Consider the following 27496-nt stretch of genomic DNA (forward strand, 5'->3'; position numbering starts at 1 on the left):
TAGATTCTCGCAGGTCTGAAAATACAAATCTCCCACCGTCTTTTTTTTGACAGCCTGATAAATTATAGGGACAATTCTTTTTGAGATTCTTTCCCTTTCCCTATTATATACAGTAGTGGCCAAAATCGGGGGAACCTTTTTGGAAAAGTGTATTTTCTAAAACTAGCTAACCACTTTTTTTTTTTTTTGGAGTAGTGCCATAAAATTATATATCAATGGACAGATAATTTAATCAAGAATAGAATAGAATAGAATAGAATAGAATAGAATAGAATAGAATTTTTTATTGGCCAAGTGTGATTGGACACACAAGGAATTTGTCTTGGTGCATATGCTCTCAGTGTACATAAAAGAAAAGATACCTTCATCAAGGTACAACATTTACAACACAAATGATGGTCAATATATCAATATAAATCATAAGGATTGCCAGCAACAAAGTTACAGTCATACAGTCATAAGTGGAAAGAGATTGGTGATGGGAACAATGAGAAGATTAATAGTAGTGCAGCTTTAGTAAATAGTTTGACAGTGTTGAGGAAATTATTTGTTTAGCAGAGTAATGGCGTTCAGGAAAAAAACTATTCTTGTGTCTAGTTGTTCTGGTGTGCAGTGCTCTATAGCATCGTTTTGAGGGTAGGAGTTGAAACAGTTTGTGTCCAGGATGTGAGGGGTCTGTAAATATTTTCACGGCCCTCTTCTTGATTCGTGCAGTATACAGGTCCTCAATGGAAGGCAGGTTGGTAGCAATTATTTTTTCTGCAGTTCTAATTATCCTCTGAAGTCTGTGTTTTTCTTGTTGGGTTGCAGAACCGAACCAGACAGTTATAGAGGTGCAAATGACAGACTCAATAATTCCTCTGTAGAACTGAATCAGCAGCTCCTTGGGCAGTTGAGCTTACTGAGTTGGCGCAGAAAGAACATTCTTTGTTGTCCTTTTTTGATGATTTTTTGATGTTAGCTGTCCATTTTAGATCTTGCGATATGATAGAACCTAGAAATTTAAAGGTTTCTACTGTTGATACTGTGTTGTCTAGTATTGTGAGAGGTGGAAGTATGGAAGGGTTTCTCCTAAAGTCTACCACCATTTCTACGGTTTTGAGTGTGTTCAGTTCCAGATTGTTTTGGTTGCACCACAAGGCTAGTCGTTTGACCTCTCGTCTATATGCGGATTCGTCATTGTCTCGAATGAGACCAATCACTGTTGTGTCAACTGTGAACTTCAGTAGCTTGACAGATGGATCGTTGGAGATGCAGTCATTGGTATACAGAGAGAAGAGAAGTGGAGAGACCACACAGCCTTGGGGGGCCCCTGTGCTAATTGTGCAGGTATTTGATGTGATCTTGCTTAGCTTCACCTGCTACTTCCTGTTTGTTAGGAAGCTTGTGATCCACTTACAAGTCTGTTCCGGTACCTGTAGCTGGTTTAGCTTAGTTAAAAGAATGTCTGGAATGATGGTATTGAATGCTGAACTAAAGTCTACAAAAAGGACCCTTGCATAGGTCTTTGGAGACTCAAGATGTTGTAGGATGTAGTGCAGAGCCATATTAACAGCATCATCTGTTGATCTATTTGCTCGGTATGCAAATTGCAAAGGATCTAACAGCGGATCCGTGAATAGAATAGAATAGAATAGAATAGAATTCTTTATTGGCCAAGTGTGATTTGACACACAAGGAATTTGTCTTGGTGCATATGGTCTCGATGTACATAAAATAAAAGATACGTTCAGAATAGAATCATAAGGTACAACACTTAATGATAATCATAGGGTACAAATAAGCAATCAGGAAACGATATCAATATAAATCTTAAGGATTTAAAAGTTACAGTCATCCAGTCATAAGTGGAAGGAGATGGGTGATGGGAACAATGAGAAGATTAATAGTAATGCAGACTTAGTAACTAGTCTGACAGTGTTGAGGAAATTATTTGTTTAGCAGAGTGATGACATTCGGGGAAAAACTGTTCTTGTGTCTAGTTGTTCTGGTGTGCAGGGCTCTATAGCATCGTTTTGAGGGTAGGAGAGTTATGCAATAACTTTCATGAAGGGTTTGCTATTAGAACAGCAGTTACAGTATAAAGATGAAAAGTGAAACAAGTAGAAAAAAAAACGAGATATACAAAAATGATCACCATGTCAGTTAATCCTTAGTTGGGTAACGGCCAACAGGGCCTGACAACGTCTTCCCATGGAGCGAACCAAGTCTTTGAGTTCTGCAGCTGTTATCATGTGAAACCAAGATTGAAAGTTGGCTTCTATTAACTGGGTTTTATTGCTGGGTCGCTAACATGTTTCTTGAGTCGGCTCCCTAGATTTTCATTGGGGTGAAGGTCTGGGCTATTCCCAGGTCATTCCAGCAGTGGAATAGGATTCTCTTGAAACTCCAAAAAAAAAAAAAAAGTGGCGTTATTAGCCATCAAACCTCAAAAAATACACTTTTCCCAAAAGGTTTCCAAGATTTTGGCCACGACTGCAAGCCACACCTCCTCTTTTACCTGACTGTTCTGTATGCAGTCCCTGTCCCTCCCACTGCCGCGCTCGGATTTGCAATGTCATTCCCACATACCGTTGCATCTTATTCGTTACGAGCCCCTGCGGGCAGGAGCCTAATTGGATCCGACGTCCCTTTAAACAGGTGTTCAGCTCCGATTTCCTGGGGACGAGTGCGTTGTTATTTCCGCGAGCAGATTAAATCTGTCAGCGACAACTGATTGAGGAGGGGAGGATGAGTAGGGCTAAGAAGACACCACAGAAACAGATACGAGGAGAAAGATTCTGGCTTCCATGTGGGGGAAACAAAAGAGGGTTTTTCTTGGGACGATATACCTTCTAAGATAGGCCAGACCCGAATGTTTGAGCTCAGAGGGAGCCGTTAAGAGTTGGATGTGGCCCTAGAAGTCATCTAATCTCCAAAGCGCCTTGGCTTGAAGGCAGGATAAAAAGCAACGGATGGAAACTAATCAATGAGAGAAGCGATTTAGAACTCTAGGAGAAATTTCCTGACAATTACAACAATTAATCAGTGGAACAGCTTGCCACCAGAATTTGTAAATGCTCCAACACTGGAAGTTTTTAAGAAGAGATTGGACAACCATTTGTCTGAAGTAGTGTAGGGTTTCCTGCCTAAGCAGGGGGTTGGACTAGAAGACCTCCAAGTCCCTTCCAATGCCTTTTATTTTATTCTGTTCTGTTCTGTTCCGTTTCGTTCCGCTCCGCTCCGCTCCATTCCATTCTTTCTTGTTCTATTCTGTTCTGATTTCTTAATTCTATTCTATTCTATTCTATTCTATTCTATTCTATTCTATTCTATTCTATTCTATTCTATTCCATTTCATTCCATTCCATTCCATTCCATATTCCATTCCATTCCATTCTTTTTTGTTCTATTCTGATTTCTTATTCTATTTCATTTATTCCATTCCCTTGTTCTATTCTATTCTATTCTATTCTATTCTATTCTATTCTATTCTATTCTATTCTATTCTATTCTATTCTAATTGCTTTGCCTTACAGCAAAGTTTGGTCTAAGGCGGGGGTGTGAAACTCAAGGCCCGGGAGCCAGATCTTGCCCATGGGGTGCTTAAATCTGGCTCATGGGGCCGTCCTGGAAACAGCAAAGGACTGGCCTGCGGTGCCTCCACTAGTGAATAGAATAGAATAGAATAGAATAGAACACAACACAACACAACACAACACAACACAACACAACACAACACAAGAATGGAACGGAATGGAAAAGGAAAAGAAAAAAGAATAGAGTAGAGTAGAGTAGAGTAGAGTAGAATAGAATAGAATAGAATAGAATAGAATAGAATAGAATAGAATAGAAGAATGGAACGGAATGGAGTAGACTAGACTAGACTAGACTAGACTAGAACAGAACAGACAGAACATAACAGAAGAATGGAATGGAATGGAATGGAATGGAATGGAATAGAACAGAACACAACAGAAGAATGGAATGGGAATGGAATAGAACAGAATAGAATAGAATAGAATAGAATAGAATAGAATAGAATAGAATAGAATAGAATAGAATAGAATAGAATAGAATAGGACAACCTCTTAGCTATCGGAACACTGTTAGCAGATTACTCCTAGTCCTCCTTTTCATCAAACTAGACATACCCAATTCCTGCAACCGTTCTTAATATATTTTAGCCTCCGGGCCCTTAATCATCTTTGCTGCTCTTCTTTGCAACTCTTTCTAAAGTCTCAACATCTTTTTTATATCATGGTTTGCTCTTGAGAGGTCGTCTGTTCCTGGATGTTGGGCTTCCAGGTAGAAATTTGGGGCTGAGCCGTTTCGTCTCCTTCTCTGTTCGCAGATGGACAAAATGGAAGACAAGTCACTGGAGGAACGTGGCCGGATCCTTGTTTCCTTGAAGTACAGTTCTCAGAAACAGGGCCTGCTGGTCGGCATCGTCCGCTGCGCTCACTTGGCCGCCATGGACGCCAACGGTTACTCCGATCCCTACGTGAAAACGTAAGTGAGCGTGGTTTAAAGCAGGGGTCTCCAAACTTGAGCCCTTTAATACGTGTGGACTTCAACTCCCAGAATTCCTCAGCCAGACAATTCCCACTTGAAGCCCACATGCTGGTTGGGGGAATTCTGGGAGTTGGAACCATTTATACTCCTTGCAGACAGCGGGTCAGTACAATGCAGTGAGCCATGTGCAGTTCTGTACATTGGGCAAACAAAACAGCCACTTCACAAACCCATGGCGCAACATAGGAGAACAAAGCCCATCGGGACAAGATTCAGCAGCCCATCTGCATTTAAAAGACAAAGGCCACTCCTTTGAAGACAGCAAAGTCCACATTTTGGACAGAGAGGACCGCTGGTTTGAAAGAGGGGTCAAAAGAGGCCATCGTCAAAATTGAACAGCCCTCTCCAGGGGTGGGTTTCAAAAATTTTAGCAAGGGGTTCTCGGCCGGTTGTTGGGTGGGCGTAGCCATGGTGGGCGTGCCCTAGTCGGCCTCCTGCACCATGGCGGGGGGGCATTTTGCCCCCTCCGGGCTCCGGAGGCTTTCCTTGAGCCTCCGGGAGGGTGAAAACAGCCTCCTCAAGCTCTGGAGGCCCTCTGAGGGCTGGAAATGGCTGGTAGGCCCATTTTTCACCCTGTTCCGTCCTCTCCTGGCCTCAGCCATGCGAGCTGGCTAAACGAGCCAGTAATTGAGTTCACGGCTGATATCACTCCTGGCAGGGAATCTGCAGCTGCCTGCCAAAGTCTCCCTTTTATCTTGATGTTGCCAGGCAACCAGGAAGTCAGCAGTCCAGGCCGAATGTTTAGCTCACTTCTCCGAGTCAAAGAGTTCAGCTCAATTTTTGCTCGTCACGGAGCAGAAGAGCAGCCAGGACTGCTTATATACTCTGTGGGGTGTGGCTCCGTGACTCAGCACTTCCTAGGCCTGCCCCACCCCTGGTTCTGTTGTTCCCGCCTCTCCTGCCTACGAAACCTAGAGTCCAGCCAGGCCTGATTGCCATCAGCCGGGTCTGGAGGCGTGGTCTGGGGGGGCGGGAAGAGTCAGGGGACGGAGGCCTCGTTATCTCCTCCACCTGGCCTGCCTCTGGCTCCTGGACCTGAGCCAGGGAAGCCGGTGCTCCCGAGGTAAGTCCTGATGGCCCTTCCCCCTCACTTTCCGAGTCACTTTCTGGCAGGGGGCCCGGCTCGGGGGGCGCAGACACAACACACCCTCCCCAAGCCTCCACGCGCGCCCTGCCAGGAGTGGGATTTGGGGGTTCTCCAAACTGCACAGAATCTTAGCTAGAGGTTCTCCCGACCCCTGCAAACCCCCACGAACCCCCAGCAGCCCACCCCTGGCCCTCTCTCAACAGAGGGGGAGGGATACGACTTCATCTATCTCCAGTCTACAACACAGTTCCAAGAAGGCTCCACACCCATTTGCACCACTCGGGTGACCCTGAGGACACAGATAAACCTCCAAGTGGCCTCAACGACTCTCTAAAGGGACGCAAATAACCAGCTGTCTGCAAGGAATATAAATCCCTCCATTCCCTACCATCCTATTAGAACCGAAGAAGCTTCTTGGACAAGAAGCGAAACGTCTTCAAAGAAAAACCAGAAAAATCCACTTGCCTCTTGAAAAAAAGCACTTTTGGGAACCTCGGCCTATCTTGGATCTTTTTGCCCACTGAGTCAATCCAACGCATTGCTGCTTGTTCAACAAACCAAGGTTTAAACGTGGCTTAGTTTGATGTGCGATCCCAACCTTGCTCTCTTGGGTAAAATCCAAGTGTTTTCTCCTCAATTTTTCAGCTCTGCACTTTGCGCCAGGCGAGCATGATTTATTCCACAAAACTTTTAATCTCCAAGCTTTACAGCGCACGGGGTAGATTTATAAGACAATCCACACGATCATAATTTTTAGCCCACGCAGAGGTCCCCCCCACGCACATGCACGCGGGGACAACAAAGGGAAAGAGATAAATAAAATATGGTAATAAAGCAGCGAGACGATAAAACAGCCGCAGAGATCTATAGGATTAAATGCCAAAACAGCCATAAAACAGTGTGCCCCTTCTGTTTAATTAAAAGCTCCAGAGAAAATAATTGCTTTACTCTGGTGCCACAATTAAAGGCTGCAGTTTTCCTTTGCCTGGAAGAGCATGGGATTCTGTTGAATTCTAGAGTGGGGAGGTTCCCTCGAGATTATCTAGTCCAGCCTTCAGTTTGGGAATCCAAGCATCCCAAATATTTTATTTTATTTTATATTTTATTTTATAATTTTATTTTATTATTTTATTTTATTATTTTATTTTATTATTTTATTTTATTATTTATTTTCTTGTATTTTATTATTTTATTTTTTATTATTGTATTTTATTTTATATTGTATTGTATTTTTATTTTATTTTAACTTTATTTTATTATTTTATTTTATTATTGTAAACAACTCAAGGCAGATAACGTATTTAATCCTTGTCTCTCCTGTTTTCCCAACAACATAATATAATTAATAATTATATTATTATTATTATTATTATTATTATTATTTTATTTACACAAAATGACAGTATACACAGCAAACGAGATAACTATGCTGGATTTCGTATCACAGATCACTAGTCGAACATTTCCCAAGCGTTTAGGACTGCGTGATGTATCAGCGAATTATGCGAGCAGATTATTATTATTATTATTATTATTATTATTATTATTATTATTATTATTATTATTATTATTATTATTATTCTAGTCTAGCCTAATTCTATTCTATTCTATTCTATTTTATTCTATTCTATTCTAATTCTATTCTAATTCTAGCCTAGTCTAGTCTAATTCTAATTCTATTCTATTCTATTCTATTCTATTCTATTCTATTCTATTCTATTCTATTCTATTCTATTCTAATTCTAGCCTAGTCTAGTCTAGTCTAATTCTATTCTAATTCTAATTCTATTCTATTCTATTCTATTCTATTCTATTCTAATCTAATCTAATCTAATCTAATCTAATCTAATCTAATCTAATCTAATCTAATCTAATTCTAATCTATTCTAATGTATTCCATTCTAATTTTATTCTAATTCTATTCTAATTCTATTCTATTCTATTCTATTCTATTCTATTCTATTCTATTCTATTCTATTCTATTCTATTCTAATCTAATCTAATCTAATTCTAATCTATTCTAATGTATTCCATTCTAATTCTATTCTAATTCTATTCTAATTCTATTCTATTCTAGTCTAGTCTAGTCTAGTCTAGTCTAATCTATTCTAATTCTATTCTATTCTAATTCTATTCTACTTCTACTTCTATTTTAATTCTAATTCTACTTCTACTTCTACTTCTACTTCTACTTCTATTCCTATTCTATTCCATTCCATTCCATTCTATTCTATTCTATTCTATTCTATTCTATTCTATTCTATTCTATTCTATTCTATTCCTGCACTCTAACCACTGCACCACCGTGGCTATTATCCTACAAGGTGGAACCACAGCCCAGATAGGCTGTGGAGCAGCTTGCCACCAGAAGTAATAGGTACTCCATCACTGGAGGTTTTCAAGAAGAGACTGGACAGCCATGTGTCTGAATTGGGTAGGGTCTCCTGCTTAAGCAGGGGGTTGGACTAGAAGACCTTTCAAGGTCCCTTCCAACTCTGTTATTCTGTTAATGGCAATAGGCCGGTCTGATGAGTCAAATTTTGACAGCTTCTGACCTTGATTCTAAGAATCCAGTGGATTCTCAGATATTATTCAGGTAGTTCTCAAATTACAACTCATTTTCCAAAGTACCAAACGGCAGGACAAGAAACAGTGGATGGAAACTAATCAAGGAGAGAAACAACCTGGAACTAAGGAGGAATTTCCTAACAGTGAGGACCATTAACCAGTGGAACTGCTCACCACCAGAAGTTGGAGGTGCTTCATCCCTGGAGAAAAGACTGGACAGCCACCTGTCTGGAATGGTACAAGGTCTCCTGTTTGAACAGGGGGTTGGACTAGAAGACCTCTAAGGTCCCTTCCAACTCGGTTATTCTGTTATTATCTGAACCCTGAATAACAGAACTGGATGTTTTTCTTTGCAGCTACTTGAAGCCAGACGAGGACAAGAAATCGAAGCATAAGACGGCCGTGAAGAAGAAAACCCTCAACCCTGAATTTAATGAGGTACGTCTGCCAGGATATTTTTCTGTGTCAAAGGGTGAAGTTTAAGCTGGATTGAATCTTACCGTAAGCCTGTCTCTGAAATGGTAACCACGATGGAGCAGCAAATATTTTTAATATCTTTAAATATCTCTGCAAGCTTTTCTCTGAAACGATGAGCCGAAATAGAGCAGCAAATCTGTTGGCCAGTTTAAGACGGGTCGGCGCCAAGTCCCAGAATTCCCCATCCGGCTTGTCGGCTGGGGAATTCTGGGAGCTGAAGTCCACTTGTCTTAAAATGGTAAAGTTTGAGACTTAACGGTTGGTACATGACACGCTTCCCCATATTTCCTTTCTCTCCTTCCTCTCTCCTTCCCTAAAAGATCCAAGATTCTTAGAATAGAATAGAATAGAATTTTTATTGGCCAAGTGTGATTGGACACACAAGGAATTTGTCTTGGTGCATATGCTCTCAGTGTACATAAAAGAAAAGATACGTTCATCAAGGTACAACATTTACAACACAATTGATGGTCAGTATATCAGTATAAATCATAAGGATTGCCAGCAACAAGTTACAGTCATACAGTCATAAGTGGAAAGGGATTGGTGATGGGAACTATGAGAAGATTAATAGTAGTGCAGATTCAGTAAATAGTTTGACAGTGCTGAGGGAATTCTTTGTTTAGCAGAGTGATGGCCTTCGGGAAAAAACTGTTCTTGTGTCTAGTTGTTCTGGTGTGCAGTGCTCTATAGCGTCGTTTTGAGGGTAGGAGTTGAAACAGTTTATGTCCTGGATGTGAGGGATCTGCAAATATTTTCACGGCCCTCTTCTTGATTTGTGCAGTATACAGGTCCTCAATGGAAGGCAGGTTGGTAGCCATTGTTTTTTCTGCAGTTCTAATGATCCTCTGAAGTCTGTGTTTTTCTTGTTGGGTTGCAGAACCGAACCAGACAGTTCTGGAGGTGCAAATGACAGACTCAATAATTCCTCTGTAGAAGATTCTTGTATATTCTCTGCTGGAAATTATTCAAACTATTCAGAATTACAATGTCCGAAGGGACCTCGGAGGTCTTCTAGTCCAACCCCCTGCTGAAGCAGGAGACAAAAGGTTTGATGGCAAACCTTTTCGGCACCAAGTGCCCAAACTGGAATGTGCATGCATGCTCGTGAATATATGTGTGTGTGCGCGGCTGGAGCACCAGAAACCCAAAGGCCAAGTGGACGGCGCATGCATGCCATTTTCAGGCTGTTTTTTTTGGGTTGTTTTCAGGCCATTTTTCAGGCTGTTTTGGGACCAAAAAACAGCCCTCCAAAAAGGCCTGAAAACAGCCCAAAAAAGGCCCAAAAAACCATCCCAAAATGGGTCGTTTTCTGGTACTCCGGCACCCGCGAACACCAACTGGCTGGTGTGCTGGAAACCGTAAGAGCAGCTGGCGACGGCGCCTGTGCCGACAGAGAGGGCTCTGTGTGTCCTCCGTGGCACACGTATGTTCGCCCTCACCGCCTTATCCCATTCCAGACAAATGGCATTCCAATCTTTTCTTAGAAACCTCCTCTGTTGGAGCACCCCACAAATTCTGGAGGCAAGTCGTTCCGCAGGTTATTTTGGCTGTAGCTCTACCAGACCACCAGGGCAAAAAATATTAACCTTGTAGACTTCTTGATGGCTTTTTATTTATTTTATTTATAATTACATTTCTATACCGCACCATCTCCCGAAGGACTCAGGGCGGTGTACAGCCAATATTAAAATACACACACCAATATAATATAAATATAATAAATAAACACTATTTAATAGAATAGAATAGAATAGAATTTTTATTGGCCAAGTGTGATTGGACACACAAGGAATTTGTCTTGGTGCAGATGCTCTCAGTGTACATAAAAGAAAAGATACGTTCATCAAGGTACAACATTTACAACACAATTGATGGTCAATATATCAATGTAAATCATAAGGATTGCCAGCAACAAGTTATAGTCATACAGTCATAAGTGGAAAGAGATGGGTGATGGGAACTATGAGAAGATTAATAGTAGTGCAGATTCAGTAAATAGTCTGACAGTGTTGAGGGAATTATTTGTTTAGCAGAGTGATGGCCTTCGGGAAAAAACTGTTCTTGTGTCTAGTTGTTCTGGTGTGCAGTGCTCTATAGCGTCGTTTTTGAGGGTAGGAGTTGAAACAGTTTATGTCCAGGATGCGAGGGATCTGCAAATATTTTCACGGCCCTCTTCTTGATTCGTGCAGTATACAGGTCCTCAATGGAAAAACAATTAAAAACAATTAAAAGCAAATATTTAGTGGCCGAATCACTAAAACGGTCAAAGACCGATTAAAACCCATTAAAATTTCGCTAAAATATGTCTTAGGCTAGTCCCGCTCAGTGAAATAATAAAGTCTTCAGTTCATGTTTGAAAGCCCGGAGGTCGGGGAGTTGGCGTAACCCCGGAGGCAGCTCGTTCCATAGGGCTGGTGCCGCCACAGAGAAGGCCCTCCCCCTGGGGGCCGCCAACCTACATTGTTTGGTCGACGGCACCCTGAGGCCCGCTCTGTGGGAGCGCACAGGTCGTTGGGAGGCAATCGGTGGCAGAAGGCGGTCTCGCAAATACCCCGGTCCGAAGCCATGGAGCACTTTAATGGTGGTAACCAACACCTTGAATTGCACCTGGAAGGCTACCGACAGCCAGTGCAGGCCATGCAGGATGGGTGTTATATGGGAGCAATGCGGTGCCCCCTCTCTCACCCACGCGGCCGCATTCTGGACTAGCTGGAGCCTCCTGGTGCTCTTCAAGGGGAGCCCCATGTAGAGAGCATTGCAGTAGTCCAGGCGGGAAGTGACGAGTGCATGAGTGACCGTGCGTAAGGAGTCCCGATCAAGGAAGGCTTCAGGATTAAAATGTGGCTCCTGATGTCCTTTGAGCTTAGATGTGGGGGTTTTTGGTAGATATTGCGTGATCAGGAGGTAGCCTTATCAATGTGTCTTTGCTGATAGTTTTGGGACCAGCAGCCAGATAAGTGAGAGTTTGCCTAGTGGTTAAGGCAGCAGGCTAGACAACAGGGAACAGTGACTTCCCATCTTAGGCGTAAAAGCCGGCTGGGGAACTTTGGGCAAATCACCAGGAGTCGGTGAATTCTAGTTCAGCCTTAGGCATGAAAGCTGTCTGGGTGATTTGGGCTGTCTCTCAGCCCAACCCACCTCACAGGGTTGTTGTTGTAGGGGAAAATAGGAGGAAGAAAGTGTATTGGATATGAGGCGGCATGGGAGTCAGGACCAGCATCAAGGCAACCTGAGAGCTCCGAGGGGGAAGAGGGAATGGAACTGGCAGAGATAGAGACAGGGGTGGAGCCTGGACCATCCATCAGCCCTCAGATGGAGAGTCAATAGACCCCAGGTCTGGAGTTGGCTGATGAGGAAGAGGAGGAAGAGCTGGGTCCAGTGCCTGACGCGCCGATGCACAGAAGGCAGAGGAGAGGAGAGCAGTGGAAATCTATGGGCCAGTCCTTGGGACGGAAGAGCCACCGCTACGGGCGAAGCCCCACCCTACCTCTGCGGATAAAAGGCAGGGGGCGGAGATGTGGCAGACAACTATTCATCTTCCAGCCAGACACACCTATTAGCCTGTGATAAGAGAGAAACTTTTTGCTGGCAGTTCCTAACAAGGAATCTTTTGAGTTTACTTCAGAGGATTTGTCGTGTTTGAAGAACTGGCTCAGAACACAGGTATTCTCTTGGGCGCCTTCCCTTTTTAACTTAAAATCATTTTAACGCCAGGCACAGCTCCTAACTGAAGCTCAGACACAAATATTAAAATCCAGATCCAGCCCCTCTAAAAAAATCAATTTTGCAAAGGAACAGAACAGACTTTTGCCTGGAATTTTTGTACCATCTAAAACAGGGTTGGCGAACCTATGGCATGCTTGCTGGAAGTGGCACGCAAAACCATCCCGTGCTGAATGCGCGGACTCGCCGGCTCCTCGTCATTCTTGCCCTCAAACATGCGCCAGCCAGCTGGCTGTAGTGCGCACGGTGCCAGCAGACCCCGGAAGTGTGGCGATTCATCGCGCATGCGCAAACCGGCGCCTGACCTTCCGGGTTGGCATTTCACGCATGCGCGATGGATCGCTGCATTTCCTGGGTTGCCGGCACTGCGCGCACGACGGCCAGCTGGCCGGTGTGTGTTTGAGGGCAAGAACGTGACAGGAGCCGGTGAGGCTGCGCATTCGGTACGGGACGGTTTCACGTGCCACTTCCGGCACACGGGCCAGCATGCAAGAACGCAAAAGGTTCGCCAACGTTGATCTAGAACCTCAAACCCAGGGGAAAAGAAATTGGTTTCATTCACATTTAAATGCAGGCTAATCTCATTTCACACTTTCAAGCCAATCACAGGTGAAGCCAAGCTGATTTTCCGAAACGCAGATCTCCAAATTTTGCAGCATCACTTGCTAATTGAAACAGCGTGCATTTGGGGGGAGAGAGGGGAAGAAAAGGAGCTGCGAAAAGACAAACACCCGCGAAAGCGATGATTAACATATTTCTGTATAAAAATCAGTGCGAAGGATGTCTGGTCGGCGAGGCAACCTGGCGTTGCTATCACATCGGCAAACTGGAAAATGTTATAAAAAGGCACGCCGAGTTCAAACAAATCTCAGATTAGATTTGTATTTAGATTTGTTGTATTTGCAACAGATTAGATCCCACAGTTCGGTGTTCCGTTTTTAAAAAAAAACTGCGGACATACGTTGGAGACACAGTTAAGCGTGAAGGCCTCAGAAGTGTCAGGTTGTGAGGGGTGTGTGTGTTGTGACCCAGGCCCAAGTAGGTAGTAATAAACTTAGTCCGTGGAAAAACAAACTTTATTCGAATAGCTGGGAATTACTTCATGCCCAGCGTTGTTCAACTCAAAGTAAAACAAATGCCTCCCAACACAAATTCCTCCGTTATCTCACAAACCTCAGTCCAATTAGGCAAACTGCCAAAGGCCCTTCCTGGCAAATGTCCAGAAACCACAAAAGCAAAGACGTATATGAAGCAGAAGACGAAGCAGAAGACGCAGCTACAACGTAAGAGCACAAACGTGCCTACCGTTCCTGTCCTATTGTTTCCTTTCATTATATCCAATTAATATAGTTATTACATACTGACGCTCGGAAGTCAGTATGTTATAGTTATTACATATATTACATACTGACGCTCGGAGATGGGCGGGATATAAATGCAAATATATATGCTTATATATTATATAGTTATTTGTCACTGTTGTGACAAATAAAAATAATTAAAACAACAACAACAACGTTGTTTTCCGGCAAAGCTCAAATGCCGTTGCTGGTCTTTTAAGCCTTATGGGAGGGGCCAATCATCTCCTGGCCTTACTCCCGAGTCGTCCTCTTTGCTTGAGCTGCTCTTGCCTTCTGGCAGTTCTTTTCATGCGTGCATTAGGAACAGGCTCCTCTTGTTCCTCTGCCTCACTACTGTCAGTTTCTGGAGGCTCTGGAGTCTGCACCTCACTTCCCGATGGCCCTGGCCTCACCTCAGCCTCATTGCTGTCTGACTCCGTTGCCAGCTCTGTAGGCTGCTGATGGACCACAACGGGGGGGGGGGGTCGGGTCCAAGCAGGCTAGAACAGTATTGACGAACCTTTTCGGCACCAAATGCCGAAACAGGAGTGCGCAGACGGATGTGTGCCGGAAACGGGGAGAGCAGCCGCCCAGCACGCATGTGTGCCATTTTGCAACCTTTCTTGCTCCAGTTGATAAGTAAATCACTTCAGTTGTTAAGTTAATAACACGGTTGTTAAGTGGATCTGGCTTTCCCATGGACTTTCCTTGTCAGAGGGTCCTAAAAGGGGATCACGTGACCACAAGGAATGCTGCGATGGTCAGTGTGAAAAACGTCAAAAGTCACTTTTTCCAGTGCTGTTGTAACATCAGTCACTAAAGGAACTGTTGTAAGTTGAGGACTAGCTGTACTACTTAGCCTTTGTATTACCCGTGTTTCCCTGAAAATAAGACCCTGTCATATTTTCTGGAACCCTCCAATAAGGCGCTTGGCCTTATTGCTGTGTGCTCAAAAGCCCGATTGGGCTTATTATCAGGGGATGTCTTATTTTGGGGGAAACAGGGTATCTATCTATCTATCTATCTATCTATCTATCTATCTATCTATCTATCTATTTATATCTACCTATCTATCTCTTTCTATCTATCTATCTATCTATCTACATCTATCTACATCTATCTATCTACCTCTCTCTCTCTCTCTCTCTACATCTCTCTATCTCTATCTATCTACCTCTATCTATCTATCTATCTATCTATCTATCTATCTATCTATCTATCTATCTATCTATCTATCTATCTATCTACCTATCTTTATCTCTCTCTCTCTCTCTCTCTCTCTCTCTATTTATCTATCTATCTATTTATATCTATCTATCTATCTATCTATCTATCTATCTATCTATCTATCTATCTATCTATCTATCTATCTACCTATCTCTATCTATCTATCTATCTATCTACATCTATCTACATCTATCTATCTACCTCTCTCTCTCTCTCTCTCTCCATCTATCTATCTCTATCTATCTACCTCTATCTACCTCTATCTATCTATCTATCTATCTATCTATCTATCTATCTATCTATCTATCTATCTATCTATCTATCTATCATCTATCGTGTTTCCCCGAAAATAAGACCCCGCCTTATATTTTTTGGAACCCTGAAATAAGCGCTTGGCCTTATTGCCATGCGCTCCAAAGCCCGATTGGGCTTATTATCAGGGGAGGTCTTATTTTGGGGGAAATAAGATACCATAAAAGAAAGGGAAGACACAATGATTTCCTAAAATTTAGAAGAATTAATCAGTGGGACAACTTGCCTCTAGAAGTTGTGGGTGTTCCATCCCTGGAGGCTTTGGCTGGAACATAGAGGGCAGTGATGGCTAACCTTTTTGCCATTGCGTGCCAAAAGTGGGGGAAGCGTGGGGGGGGGAATGTCACACACGTATGTGCCCACACCCATAATTCAATGCACCCCGCCCCTCCGTGCATGCACACATGATTCTCCTCGTGCTCCCACCGCTTTTGGCATGCGATTCCCCGGTGGGCCTGGTAGGCCCGTTTTTTCCCTCCCCCCCCCACAGGCTCCAGAGACTTTCTTGGAGCCTGGGGAGGGCGAAAACGGCCTTCCCCACCCGTATGGAGGCTCTCCGGAGGCCGGAAACAGCCCGTTTGCCAATTTCCGGTGGACCGGAAGGCCCGATAATCAGCTGGCTGGTGCACACATGCACGCCAGAGCTGAGCTAAGGCAACGCTCGTGTGCCCACCGATATGGCACAGGTGGCACACGTCCCATAGGTTCGCCATCACAGGTAAAGGGTCTCCTGCTTGAGCAGGGGGGCTGGACTAGAAGACCTCCGAGGTCCCTGCCCACTCAGTCCTGTATTCTGGTTGTAGATGACTAAAGCTCACGTCATTGTTTAAAAAGCATCATTGTTTGTTGTTCACCAGAGATCTGCTCATTTCTAGTATAGGTTTACTATTCAATTGTGGACGGAATAGCTTTCTTCCTTTCTAAATTCCCTTTTTTTGCAGGAATTTTTGTATGAGATAAAGCACGGCGATTTGGCCAAAAAGACCTTGGAGGTGACAGTCTGGGACTATGACATTGGCAAATCCAACGATTTTATTGGTAAATCTGGGTATTGGATGGGAGGATTGGAACTCTGGGTTCTCAGGGGTTAGTTTGCAGTGGATCACATTAATTCTCATTGACTCTAATTCTATCGTCAACACACATTCTCAGCCATGTTTCAAACCCCTTCTTAAATCCACCCAATATCAATTATGATTCAGTTAGGCCAGACTTTCATAATCTTGGCAACTTTAAGGTTGGTGGACTTCAACTCCCAGAATTCCCCAGACAGTTTGCTTTAAGATGGGTAGACTTAAACTCCCAGAATTCCCCAGCCAGCATGCTTTAAGATGGATGGACTTCCACTCCCAGAATTCCCCAGCCAGCATGCTTTAAGATGCATGCCGGTGGATGCCGGCACCCCGGTACAGTCAGCTGCAACTGCGGCTGACTGTTGGGGGCGAGTCATTGGCCCCAACAGAAAGGGTGCGCAACTTGGGCATTCTCCTGGATGGACGGCTGTCGTTTGAAGATCATTTGGCGGCCGTCTCCAGGAGAGCTCTTTACCAGGTCCGCCTGGTTCGCCAGTTGCGCCACTTCCTTGACCGGGATGCCTTATGCATGGTCACTCACGCTCTTGTCACTTCTCGTCTGGATTATTGCAATGCTCTCTACATGGGGCTACCCCTGAAGTGCATTTGGAGGCTTCAGTTAGTCCAGAATGCAGCTGCGCGGGTGATTGAGGGAGCCACACGTTGTTCCCGGGTAACACCGCTCCTGCGTAGTCTGCACTGGCTACCTGTGGTCTTTCGGGTGCGCTTCAAGGTTTTGGTTACCACCTTTAAAGCGCTCCATGGCTTAGGGCCCGGGTACTTACGGGACCGCCTGCTGTTACCTTATACCTCCCACCGACCCGTACGCTCACACAGAGAGGGTCTTCTCAGGTGCCGTCCGCCAAGCAATGTCGGTTGGCGGCCTTCTCTGTTGGAGCACCTACCCTCTGGAGCGAACTTCCCCCTGGATTGCGTCAACTACCGGACCTTCGGACCTTTCGCCGTGAATTGAAAATGTATTTGTTTATTCAAGCGGGACTGGCTTAATTTTAATATTCTAAATTTTTAAATTTTTTAAATTTTAATAATTTTAACTGGTGTATTTTATTTATGGGTCAAATTTGACGGTTTTAATTTTCGGCCATTTATAGAATACGTTTTTTAACTATGATTTTAATCTGTAAATTGTTCTGTTTTAATCTGGCTGTACACCGCCCTGAGTCCTTCGGGAAAAGGGCGGTATAAAAATCTAAATAAGAAATAAATAAGAAATAAATAAGATGGATGGACTTCCACTCCCAGAATTCCCCAGCCAGTATGCTTTAAGATGAGTGGACTTCCACTCCCAGAATCCCCCAGCCAGAATGCTTTAAGAGGGGTGGACTTCCACTCCCAGAATTTCCCAGCCTGCATACTTTAAGAGGGGTGGACTTCCACTCCCAGAATTCCCCAGCCAGCATACTTTAAGAGGGGTGGACTTCCACTCCCAGAATCCCCCAGCCAGCATACTTTAAGAGGGGTGGACTTCCACTCCCAGAATCCCCCAGCCAGCCTGCTTTAAGATGGGTGGGCTTCCACTCCCAGAATTCCCCAGCCAGCATGCTTTAAGATGAGTGGACTTCCACTCCCAGAATCCCCCAGCCAGAATGCTTTAAGAGGGGTGGACTTCCACTCCCAGAATCCCCCAGCCAGCCTGCTTTAAGATGGGTGGACTTCCACTCCCAGAATCCCCCAGCCAGCATACTTTAAGAGGGGTGGACTTCCACTCCCAGAATCCCCCAGCCAGCCTGCTTTAAGATGGGTGACTTCCACTCCCAGAATTCCCCAACCAGCCTGCTTTAAGAGGGGTGACTTCCGCTCCCAGAATCCCCCAGCCAGCCTGCTTTAAGATGGATGGACTTCCACTCCCAGAATCCCCCAGCCAGCCTGCTTTAAGAGGGATGGGTTTCCATTCCCAGAATTCCCCAGCCAGCATGCTTTAAGATACATGTGATCCTATGAGATTGTGGAACTCTCATCTTATTTACTTGTTTATATCCTACCTTTAATATTTTTAAAAGTAACTGAAGGCAACAAAACATATCCAGTAAACCTTCCCTCCTCTTATTTTCCCACAACAACCCTGTGAGGTGGGTTAGGCTGAGAGAAAGAGGGACAGGCTCAAGGTCCAGCCGACCCTTCATGCCTAAATCAGGACTAGAACTCACCGTCTCCTGGTTATGGGCTCCAAGTCATCCAACTGACATTTATAGCTAAAGCAGGACTAGAATTTAGTGTCTCCTAATGATTGGCCCATAGTCACCCTGCTGGTTTTCATGCCTAAAACGGGACTAGAACTCACCGTCTCCTGGTGATTCGCCCAGTCTTCCAACTGGCTTTCATGCCTAAGGCAGGACTAGAACTCACCGTCTCCTGGTTATGGGCCCAAAATCACACAGCCGACTTTCATACCTAAGGCAGGACTAGAACTCACCATCTCCTGGTGATTGACCCAAAGTCACCCAGCTGGCTTTCATGCCTAAGGTGAGACTAGAACTCACTGTCTCCTGGTTTCTAGCCTGGTGCCTTAACCACTAGACCAAACTGTTGTGACTCATCCTCCCTCCTCTCCTCAGCCGGGCCCCTCCCGTCTCCAACCGGCCTTTTATCAGACTCCGAGTCTGATAATGAAGATGAACGGCCTGTCATGCCTCCAGCCCCCAGCCCTGGCCCCATGCCCAGAGAGGATTCCAGGAGTGAAAGGACAAGCCCAATAAACCTCACTCATACAGTGTGTGTTCCTTTGGCTCAGCCTTCAGAGCAGGAAGCCAGCCAGGTACTGGAATTACTCAGGCCTACTCCCTCTGACCCCTCCCTTTCCCAGACGCTGACAGCAGATCCAGCTGAAAACAATTCAGGGTGGGAGGACCCTCGCTTCCGGAGATCTGAGAGGCGACGCCAGCAGAACGAAGGGTGGGGCAGGCCTGGATAAATGCTGAGTCATGGAGCCACACCCCATAGCCTATATAAAGGACCTGCTTTTGGCATTCCAACCTTGAATCGAGCAAAGTCTTATCTAGTTTGCTGATACCGGACCCTATTGCTGAAGTCACAACTTGGACTCCTGCCTGCCCTGATAAACCTCAAAGGAACTTGGCAAGCTGCAAAGGCTTTGTTGCCAAGTTTGTTACGGACTTCCTTGACTCGTTCGTCGGAGTGGGAGTGGGACACGACACAAACTGACTTTCATTGATTATCCTGGTTACTTGTTTTCTTCTGTTCTGTCCCTGTTCTGTCAATCCAGGTGGCGTGGTTCTGGGGATCAACGCTAAAGGAGAACGCCTGAAGCACTGGTTTGACTGCTTAAAAAACAAGGATAAGAAAATCGAACGATGGCACACGCTTACCAATGAATTACCAGGAGCTCTCCTTAGTGACTGACTGTCAGGCCTTGAACCTGGGACCGCCAAACGTCAAGAGGGACCGCAGGCTGTGGATTGTGGGTTTATTGACCGCACACGATTCATTCAGGGCCTCCCGGGGTGGAGGGGAGAAATGGGCTGGGCAAGGGGCATGGCTCATTTTCCGGTGACTCCAATCTGAAGCGGTTTGGTTTCTTGGGCGTTTGGTAAATCCGTGGTAGAGGTTTTTTTGTTTTTTGTTTTGTTTTTTTCTGGGATGCCTTGAACCCTTTGTGTGTATGTGTTGACAGAATGTGTGCGTTTGGGGAAAAGTTACCCTGCATGTATTAGCGATTTATATGAATATTCTGAATTTCCAGCTTGAAAAGTCAGCCTCTCAATAACGTTTCGGCAAGTTTTACTAAGTCTCTTCAAACTGCGATGTACAAATGTTGCAACTTTTAAGACCTGTGGACTTCAACTCCCAGAATTCCCGCCTGACTGGGGAATTCTGGGACTTGAAGTCCACAGGTCTTAAAAGTTGCTAATGTTGGATACTCCTACTCTAATAGAAAACACTTTGGCTTCCATTTTTGGCGGTTGGATAATTTGGGGCAGGGTCTTTTCCTGCGTTTAATGTTGACGGTGATTTTAGTTCTTGGTTTGTGTGCCTGCTGAGTGTATGTGCGCACGTATACATGTGTGTCTGGTTGTGTAATGAAAGTGTGCTGTACATTTGGCATCCCTAGTGTTTTAGCTGCCCTTCCTGACAATCTGTACAAAACCACAAAGGGCTGTGTAACTAATTACTCATTGTATACCCCCGAATAGCGTTTTTTGTGTTTCTTCGGCTTTACTTCTAATTTACAAAAAACAAAGGAGTCAAATCTACTTACCTTCCTTACCGGTTGGGAAGTGCATGCGCCGTGCCCACATGCGCAGAAGGTAACAAACACATTACTTTCTGGTTAAAACCAGGAAGTAATGAAACCCGTGTGGGTGGGCGGAGCTTTGCTCCGCCATCGCTACCGGATCGCCGAGCCACTGGCCACGATCGCTACCGGATCACGCGATCCGGTTCGATCCGAGAGCATTTCACCCCTAAAAAAACAATGCAAAATTCTAAAAGAGCAGCTCAAAATTTCTCATTTGTTCACAAATACGGCAGTTCTCGGCTTACAACCACAACGGAGCCCAAAAATTTGGTTGCTAAACGAGACAGTTAAGTGAGATTCGGCCCATTTTGCAGTCTTCCTTGCCAAAAGCTGTTAAGTGAATCAGTGCCGTAGGTAAGTTAGTAACTCGGTTGTTAAGTGAATCCATTGACTTTGCTTGGCAGAAGGTCGCAGGACCCCAGGATACTGCAGCCGTCATAAATATGAGTCACTTGCCAAACATTTGAATTTTGGTCATGCGCCCATGGGGATGTTACAGTGGTCATTATGTGTGAAAAATGGTCAACAGTCACTTTTTTCAGTGTTGTAACTTTGAACAGTCACTAAACAAACTGTTGTAAGTTACTTCCTGTAAATACTACCTGTATTATACCCAGTTAGGAGCATCTATTCATGGGTCAAAGAAAGCAACATGGCAACTCCAACAGCATACAGTAGTGGCCAGAATTGTGGAAACCTTTTGGGAAAAGTATATTTTCTAAAACTAGCTAATGACACCACTTTTTTTGGGGAGTAGTATCATAAAATTTTATATCAACGGAAAGTGAATTTAATCAAGAATGTAATGCAATAAGGATTTGCTATTAGAATAGCAGCTACAGTATATAGAAGAAAAGTGAAACACATAAAAAAAAAGAGATATACAAAGATGATCACCATAGAAGAAAAAATGAGATATACAAAAATCTTTACCCTGTCAGTGAATACTTCGTTGGGTAACCTTTAGTATGAATGACGGCCTTACAATGTCTTCCCATGGAGTGAACCAAGTCTTTGAGTTCTGCAGCTGTTCTAATGTGAAACCAAGATTGTAGGATGGCTTCTATTAACTGGGTTTTATTGCTGAGTCGCTTCTGACTAACAAGTTTCTTTAGTCGGCTCCCTAGATTTTCCATTGGGTGAAAGTCTGGGCTATTCCCAGGCCATTCCAGCAGTGGAATAGGATTATCTTGAAACGCCAAAAGAAGTGGTGTTATTAGCCATCAAACCTCAAAAATACACTTTTAGAATAGAATAGAATAGAATAGAATAGAATAGAATAGAATAGAATAGAATAGAATAGAATAGAATAGAATAGAATAGAATAGAATAGAATTTTATTGGCCAAGTGTGATTGGACACACAAGGAATTTGTCTTGGTGCATATGCTCTCAGTGTACATAAAAGAAAAGATACGTTCATCAAGGTACAACATTTACAACACAATTGATGATCAATATATCAATATAAATCATAAGGATTGCCAGCAACAAAGTTACAGTCATACAGTCATAAGTGGAAAGAGATTGGTGATGGGAACGATGAGAAGATTAATAGTAGTGCAGATTCAGTAAATAGTCTGACAGTGTTGATGGAATTAATTGTTTAGCAGAGTGATGGCCTTCGGGAAAAAACTGTTCTTGTGTCTAGTTGTTCTGGTGTGCAGTGCTCTATAGCGTCGTTTTGAGGGTAGGAGTTGAAACAGTTTATGCCAAAAGGTTTCCACAATTTTGGCCACGGCTGTAATTAAAGGGCCTCCCTTTAAGGATTATCTTCATTTGGCTGATCTACTCCAGGGGTGGGTCCTACTTACCTTTACTACCAGTTCGCAATGGGGCCGCAGATGTGCGCTTTGCTTGCGCACTTCTTCGCATGCGCAGAAGCTTCCTGATGATGTCCGGGTCAGTGGGCGGAGCCTTCCCCCGGTTTTACTACTGGTTCATGCGAACCGGTCCGAACTGGGGGCAACCCACCACTGATCCATTCCAAAGGGAAATCTGGGAACCATTTCTGTTTCCACTTTAACAGCTCTAAGTTGTATGGACTTCAATTCCCACAATTCCCAAGCCCGCATGGCTAGTTGGGGAATTCTAGAAGTTGAACACCATGCATTTAAAGCATACTACCTAGGGAATTTGGGGAGTTAGGATAGGATAGGATAGGATAGGATAGGATAGAATAGAATAGAATAGAATAGAATAGAATAACAGAGTTGGAAGGGACCTTGGAGGTCTTCTAGTCCAACCCCCTGCTTAGGCAAGAAACCCTATAACAGTTCAGACAAACGGGTGTCCAATCTCTTCTTAAAAACCTCCAGTGTTGGAGCATTCACAACTTCTGGAGGCAAGTGGCTCCACTGATTAATTGTTCTTATCAGTGCTGGGCTGCTGCCGATTCAGGCAAACCGGTAGTAGTGACCTGCGGGTGGGCCTGCACCCCCTCCGGTGCTATGCCATCCTATTAGCTCCATTTTTTAAGCTGCGCGTATCCATCCATCTTAATCCAAAGATGCTTTTCCGAAAGGCAACTGGACTTCCTTGGGTTTTTTTTTCCTTGAAAACATTTCGCTTCTCTTCCCAAAAAACTTCTTAAGAACTGAAGAAGCTCCTTGGATGAGAAGTGAAATGTCTTCAAGGTCAGACAACGAAAGTCCAGTTGCCTTTTGGATTGGATTGAAGCCCCTTTCTGGGCAACCAGGACCTGGATGATTGCAAATCTCCATAAACATTCACCATCTTAAAACATGGCTGGCTGGGGAATTCTGGGAGTGGAAGTCCACCCATCTTCACTCCTGCTCATTCTTTTGTGGCTGTCCCCGGCTTTGGCAGCATCTAATGGCTGCCTTTCCACATTGCTGGGTCAAAGGCTGGGTGCCGGTGCTGCAGGGAATTCGCAACTTCCCTGTTCGCTCCGGCCAGTGCCTTCCTTCTTCACTATCCCTCCAAGACAGCTATGGCCCGTCAAGGGCCCCCAAAACAGTTGGAATTTTGGCGCTCCCCTCGGAGCACCCGAGGTTCGCGTCATCTCGCCACGACGCTGGACACGCCCAAGTCCACCCATCTTAAAGCTGACTAAGTAGAGAAAACACAAGTTTGAAGAAACACAATCTCTGAATCCTATTTCAACGCTTGAGAGCAAAAGGCAAATTCCTGTTTCCCATTCTGAATTTTTACCGACGTAGAATCGACATCTTAAAACTTTGCACAGGAGCAAAGCACGCCCGTTATTTCCGCTTGGAAGTGGGAACCGATCCATCTCGATCTGGCAGGGCGATGCCTCCTTCTTCACGTCCCTCGTTTGCACGTTGTGTAAAATCTCCTCTCCTCCGGCTGGTTTTTACTCCCCCTGTGATCTGTAGTGGACACCTTCATTTTGTACGAAACCCTTTTGTTTCTCCTCCCCAAAATTCTGTATAAACCGACCTATACATAGATATATCCTTATACAGCATATAAATATATAAATAACAGGCCTATTTAAAGGAAATACCTTATTATTGCATGCAAGAGTGGGTGGTTGTCATGCAAGAGACTTGTTAAATGTTTGATACCAAATGTTTTGCTACAACGTGGTCACTGCTGAAGACGGCCCTGACTACAACTTCAGACATAAATTTTGTATTCCACTATTGTTTTACGTGTCTTCATTTATTTATTGTTTGTCAAGTTGGTTAAAGCTTAAAAATCTAAAATCTCTTCTTTTTTTTTTTTTAAATAATTTTGCAGATTGGGGGTCCCAATGTGGCATCCTCAAGTGATAATGTATAGCTTGTCCTCGACTTATGACCACAGTGTCAGTGAGACAGACGTTAAGTGAGTCACGCCTGACTTTGCAACTTTTTTTTGGGCAGCAATTATTAGCAGGTACTCCAGGACAGGTAGTCCTCGACGTACAACCACAACGGAGACAAAATTTCTGTTGCTAAGCGAGAGAGCCGTTAAGTGTTGAGTTTCGCCCCATTTTACGACCTTTCTTGCTGAAGTCGTTAAATGGATCGCTGCCGTTAAGTTAGTAACATGGTTGTTAAGTGAATCCGGCTCCCCCCCCCATTGACTGGGCTTGTCGGAAAGTCACAAAAAGGGATCACATGACCCGCGGGACATGGCGACCGACTGACCGACAGGCGTCTGAATTTGATCACGTGAATTGCTGAAGTTGTTAAGTGAATCCTACAGATCTTAAGTGAATCAGGCTTCCCTCATTGGACTTTGCTTGTCAGCCTTGTGCAGGTTGGGAACCATGCAAATGGAAATCAGGTGACATTGCAACCTTCGTAAATACCTGCCAGTTTCCAACTGTCCAAATTTGGATCACGTGACTGCCAGTGCGGCACAGTCATAAGTGCGAGGACCAGCCACGTCACTCTTTTTAGTGCTGTACATTCAAACAGTTGTTAAAGGAACGGTTGTGTGGGAAGGTACCATTCCCTCCTAGGAAAATGAAATATTTTGAGGAATATTAAAAAATAGGCAGAATGTTATATTTCCCTAAATGAGAAATGGAGAAACGTGTGATTTCGAAGACAGAAAGCAGGCTCAGTCTACCACCCACCCCCAAGCAGATATTTTGTGTCCATTAAGAAAGACTGGGCCAGCCTATCTACAAAACAAAAGACCTTCAGCAGCCCCAGGATGATGGGATAAAGAAGAACAGGGCACGATTCTTCAGGACACAAAGGTTTAACCTACTACCATTTAGCAGAAGGCACAGAGCTCACTACATTTGCAAAATCTTTTTTTTTTTTTAAATTTTTGACAAACATACATAAAAACATCTTCAGTACAAATGTGTGTACAAACCAATGATGTGTTGGTTGGTTACAAATCTTTTGTGCAATTTTACCATCTCTATAACATATTTATCAAATTTTACATTTTCCCAATCTAATATATATCCCAGTATTTTGGTCAATTAATCATCTATTTAACTATAGGTATTTCTTCCCTCATTTCACGTAAAATATCCTAGATTTATATCAGTTATTACATTTGCACAATCTAAAGGTATTTTCAGTTACCGCATCACCCTCAGAAACTTCCAACCAAACGTAGCTCAGACAAACACCTAAGATTTGTACTTTGCCTATAGAGCCAGCTATGACCCCTACATGACCCCATGGGAGTCTGGCAACAGCCAATAGAATACATCTTCTTGCACAGGAACAGGAAGCTCAAGTGCAAAGCCCAAGATAAGGTATAAAACTCTTCAACTCTCAACTCCATGCCTAGGGACACAAACCCATGTGGTTCTGCTTCGTCATTAAACCATCTTTTCCAATCAACCTCCAATTTGTCCCCAGTCTTCCAGATTGGAACTGAACCAGGTGGATACTTCTTCCAACAGTTGTAAGCAGTGGTGAAATCCAATTTTTTCCCACTACCGGTTCTATGGGCGTGGCTTGGTGAGCGTGGCTTGGGCATGGCAGGGAAAGAATACTGCAAAATCTCCATTCCCACCCAACTCCCGGGGAAGGATACTGCAAAATCCTCATTCCCACCACCACTCCTGGGGGAAGGATATTGCAAAAACTCCATTCCCACCCCACTCTGGGGCCAGTCAGAAGTGGTATTTGCCGGTTCTCCGAACTACTCAAAATTTCCGCTACCGGTTCTCCAGAACCTGTCAGAACCTGCTGGATTTCACCCCTGGTTGTACGCCAAGGGCTACCTATATAATACGCTGTATCAATGGTGGGATTCAACCGGTTTAACAACCGGTTTGCTGAGCATGTCTGAGTCTGAAGTCAGCTCTAAAAAGTACCTTCTACTGCAGCCCCAGTGAGTAAAACAGCGGAGGCATGCAATCTGCTCTCCCACGCCTATCAGCTGAGCTTCAGACAAAGGAAATATAGGTTGATATAGCACAAGGGTTGGCAGGCGGATCGCCGGAATGAACCAGTTTGCTCTCAGCTGGTCGTCGGAGCTACCGGTTTGGCCAAATCGGTCCGAACCGGCTGAATCCCATCCCTGTGCTGTATATGCAAATACTGTACCTTCTTCATCGTTCCCCTAAAGGTTGAAGGATGTGAACCTGATTCGATAATTCTGAGTGGCGATTTTAGAAATGTTTAGAAGCACGAGAAGTCACCCGCGCGAGCACAAAAGGGTGAGGCATCGAACCCACCACACTCCCGCCCTCTTGCAGATTTTGGCACACCGCCGCACAGGTGCTGCGCGCGCTCCTTTTAATCCCCTTTGCATTCCATGAATAATTCTTGGGGAGCCGAACCGAAGGTGTAAGCAGCTAATTTGGAACACTGGAAACGTACTTTATCTACACCTGCAGATTGGCGGAATGAGAAGCCTTCAGCACTTTTCCCCGGTTTGCTGTAACCTAGTTTTCAATTTTTTTTTTTAATTTTCAGTCAAGAAGTTTCTAAGGTCCTTGGTGCTCTCTGAGCTTGCTTGTTTTCTTGCAGACGTTTCATGACCCAACTAGGTAACATCATCAGTGCTTGAAGGGAGTGGGTTTTGGAAAGTGGGGGAGAAGGAAGAGGACGACTGTGCGAGTCCTTTGCTGCTCTCTGAGTTTGGTAGTTTGCAGACAATTCATGACCCAACTAGAAGGGGTGAAATGCTCCCGGTTTGGACTGGTTCAGCTGATCCAGTAGTGATGGCAGTGAATGGTTCGGAGAACCGGTAGCAAAAATCCCTGCCTCCCCCCATGCCCAGCTGAGCCACGTGATCGTCAGAGCCCCTTTTAAAAAACTTTTAAAAGCATTTTTTAACACCCTCTTCGGCTGAAGAGATTGTAAAAAAATGCTTTTAAAGGGTTAAAACAAGGCTCTGACAATCCCCTGGTGAGGTGCCTGATCGTCAGAGGCTTTTTTTTTAACTTTTAAAAGCATTTTTTAAAA

General features: G+C 44.3%; 1 protein-coding gene across 1 annotated transcript in view; it reads left to right on the forward strand.

Moving 5' to 3' along the window:
• LOC131188537 (rabphilin-3A-like) overlaps positions 1-24240 on the forward strand; it is a 289054-nt gene extending 264814 nt beyond the window's left edge. The window contains exons 15-18 of the mRNA XM_058163849.1: positions 4334-4491; positions 8566-8647; positions 16233-16329; positions 19609-24240. Coding sequence (XP_058019832.1) covers positions 4334-4491; positions 8566-8647; positions 16233-16329; positions 19609-19745 — 474 coding nt within the window. The 3' untranslated portion in view covers positions 19746-24240. The remainder of the gene's footprint in view (positions 1-4333; positions 4492-8565; positions 8648-16232; positions 16330-19608) is intronic.
• The last annotated feature ends 3256 nt before the right edge of the window (positions 24241-27496 follow it).

This window comes from Ahaetulla prasina, chromosome 1, assembly GCF_028640845.1.
Source record: "Ahaetulla prasina isolate Xishuangbanna chromosome 1, ASM2864084v1, whole genome shotgun sequence".
In the NCBI taxonomy this organism is placed as follows: domain Eukaryota; kingdom Metazoa; phylum Chordata; class Lepidosauria; order Squamata; family Colubridae; genus Ahaetulla; species Ahaetulla prasina.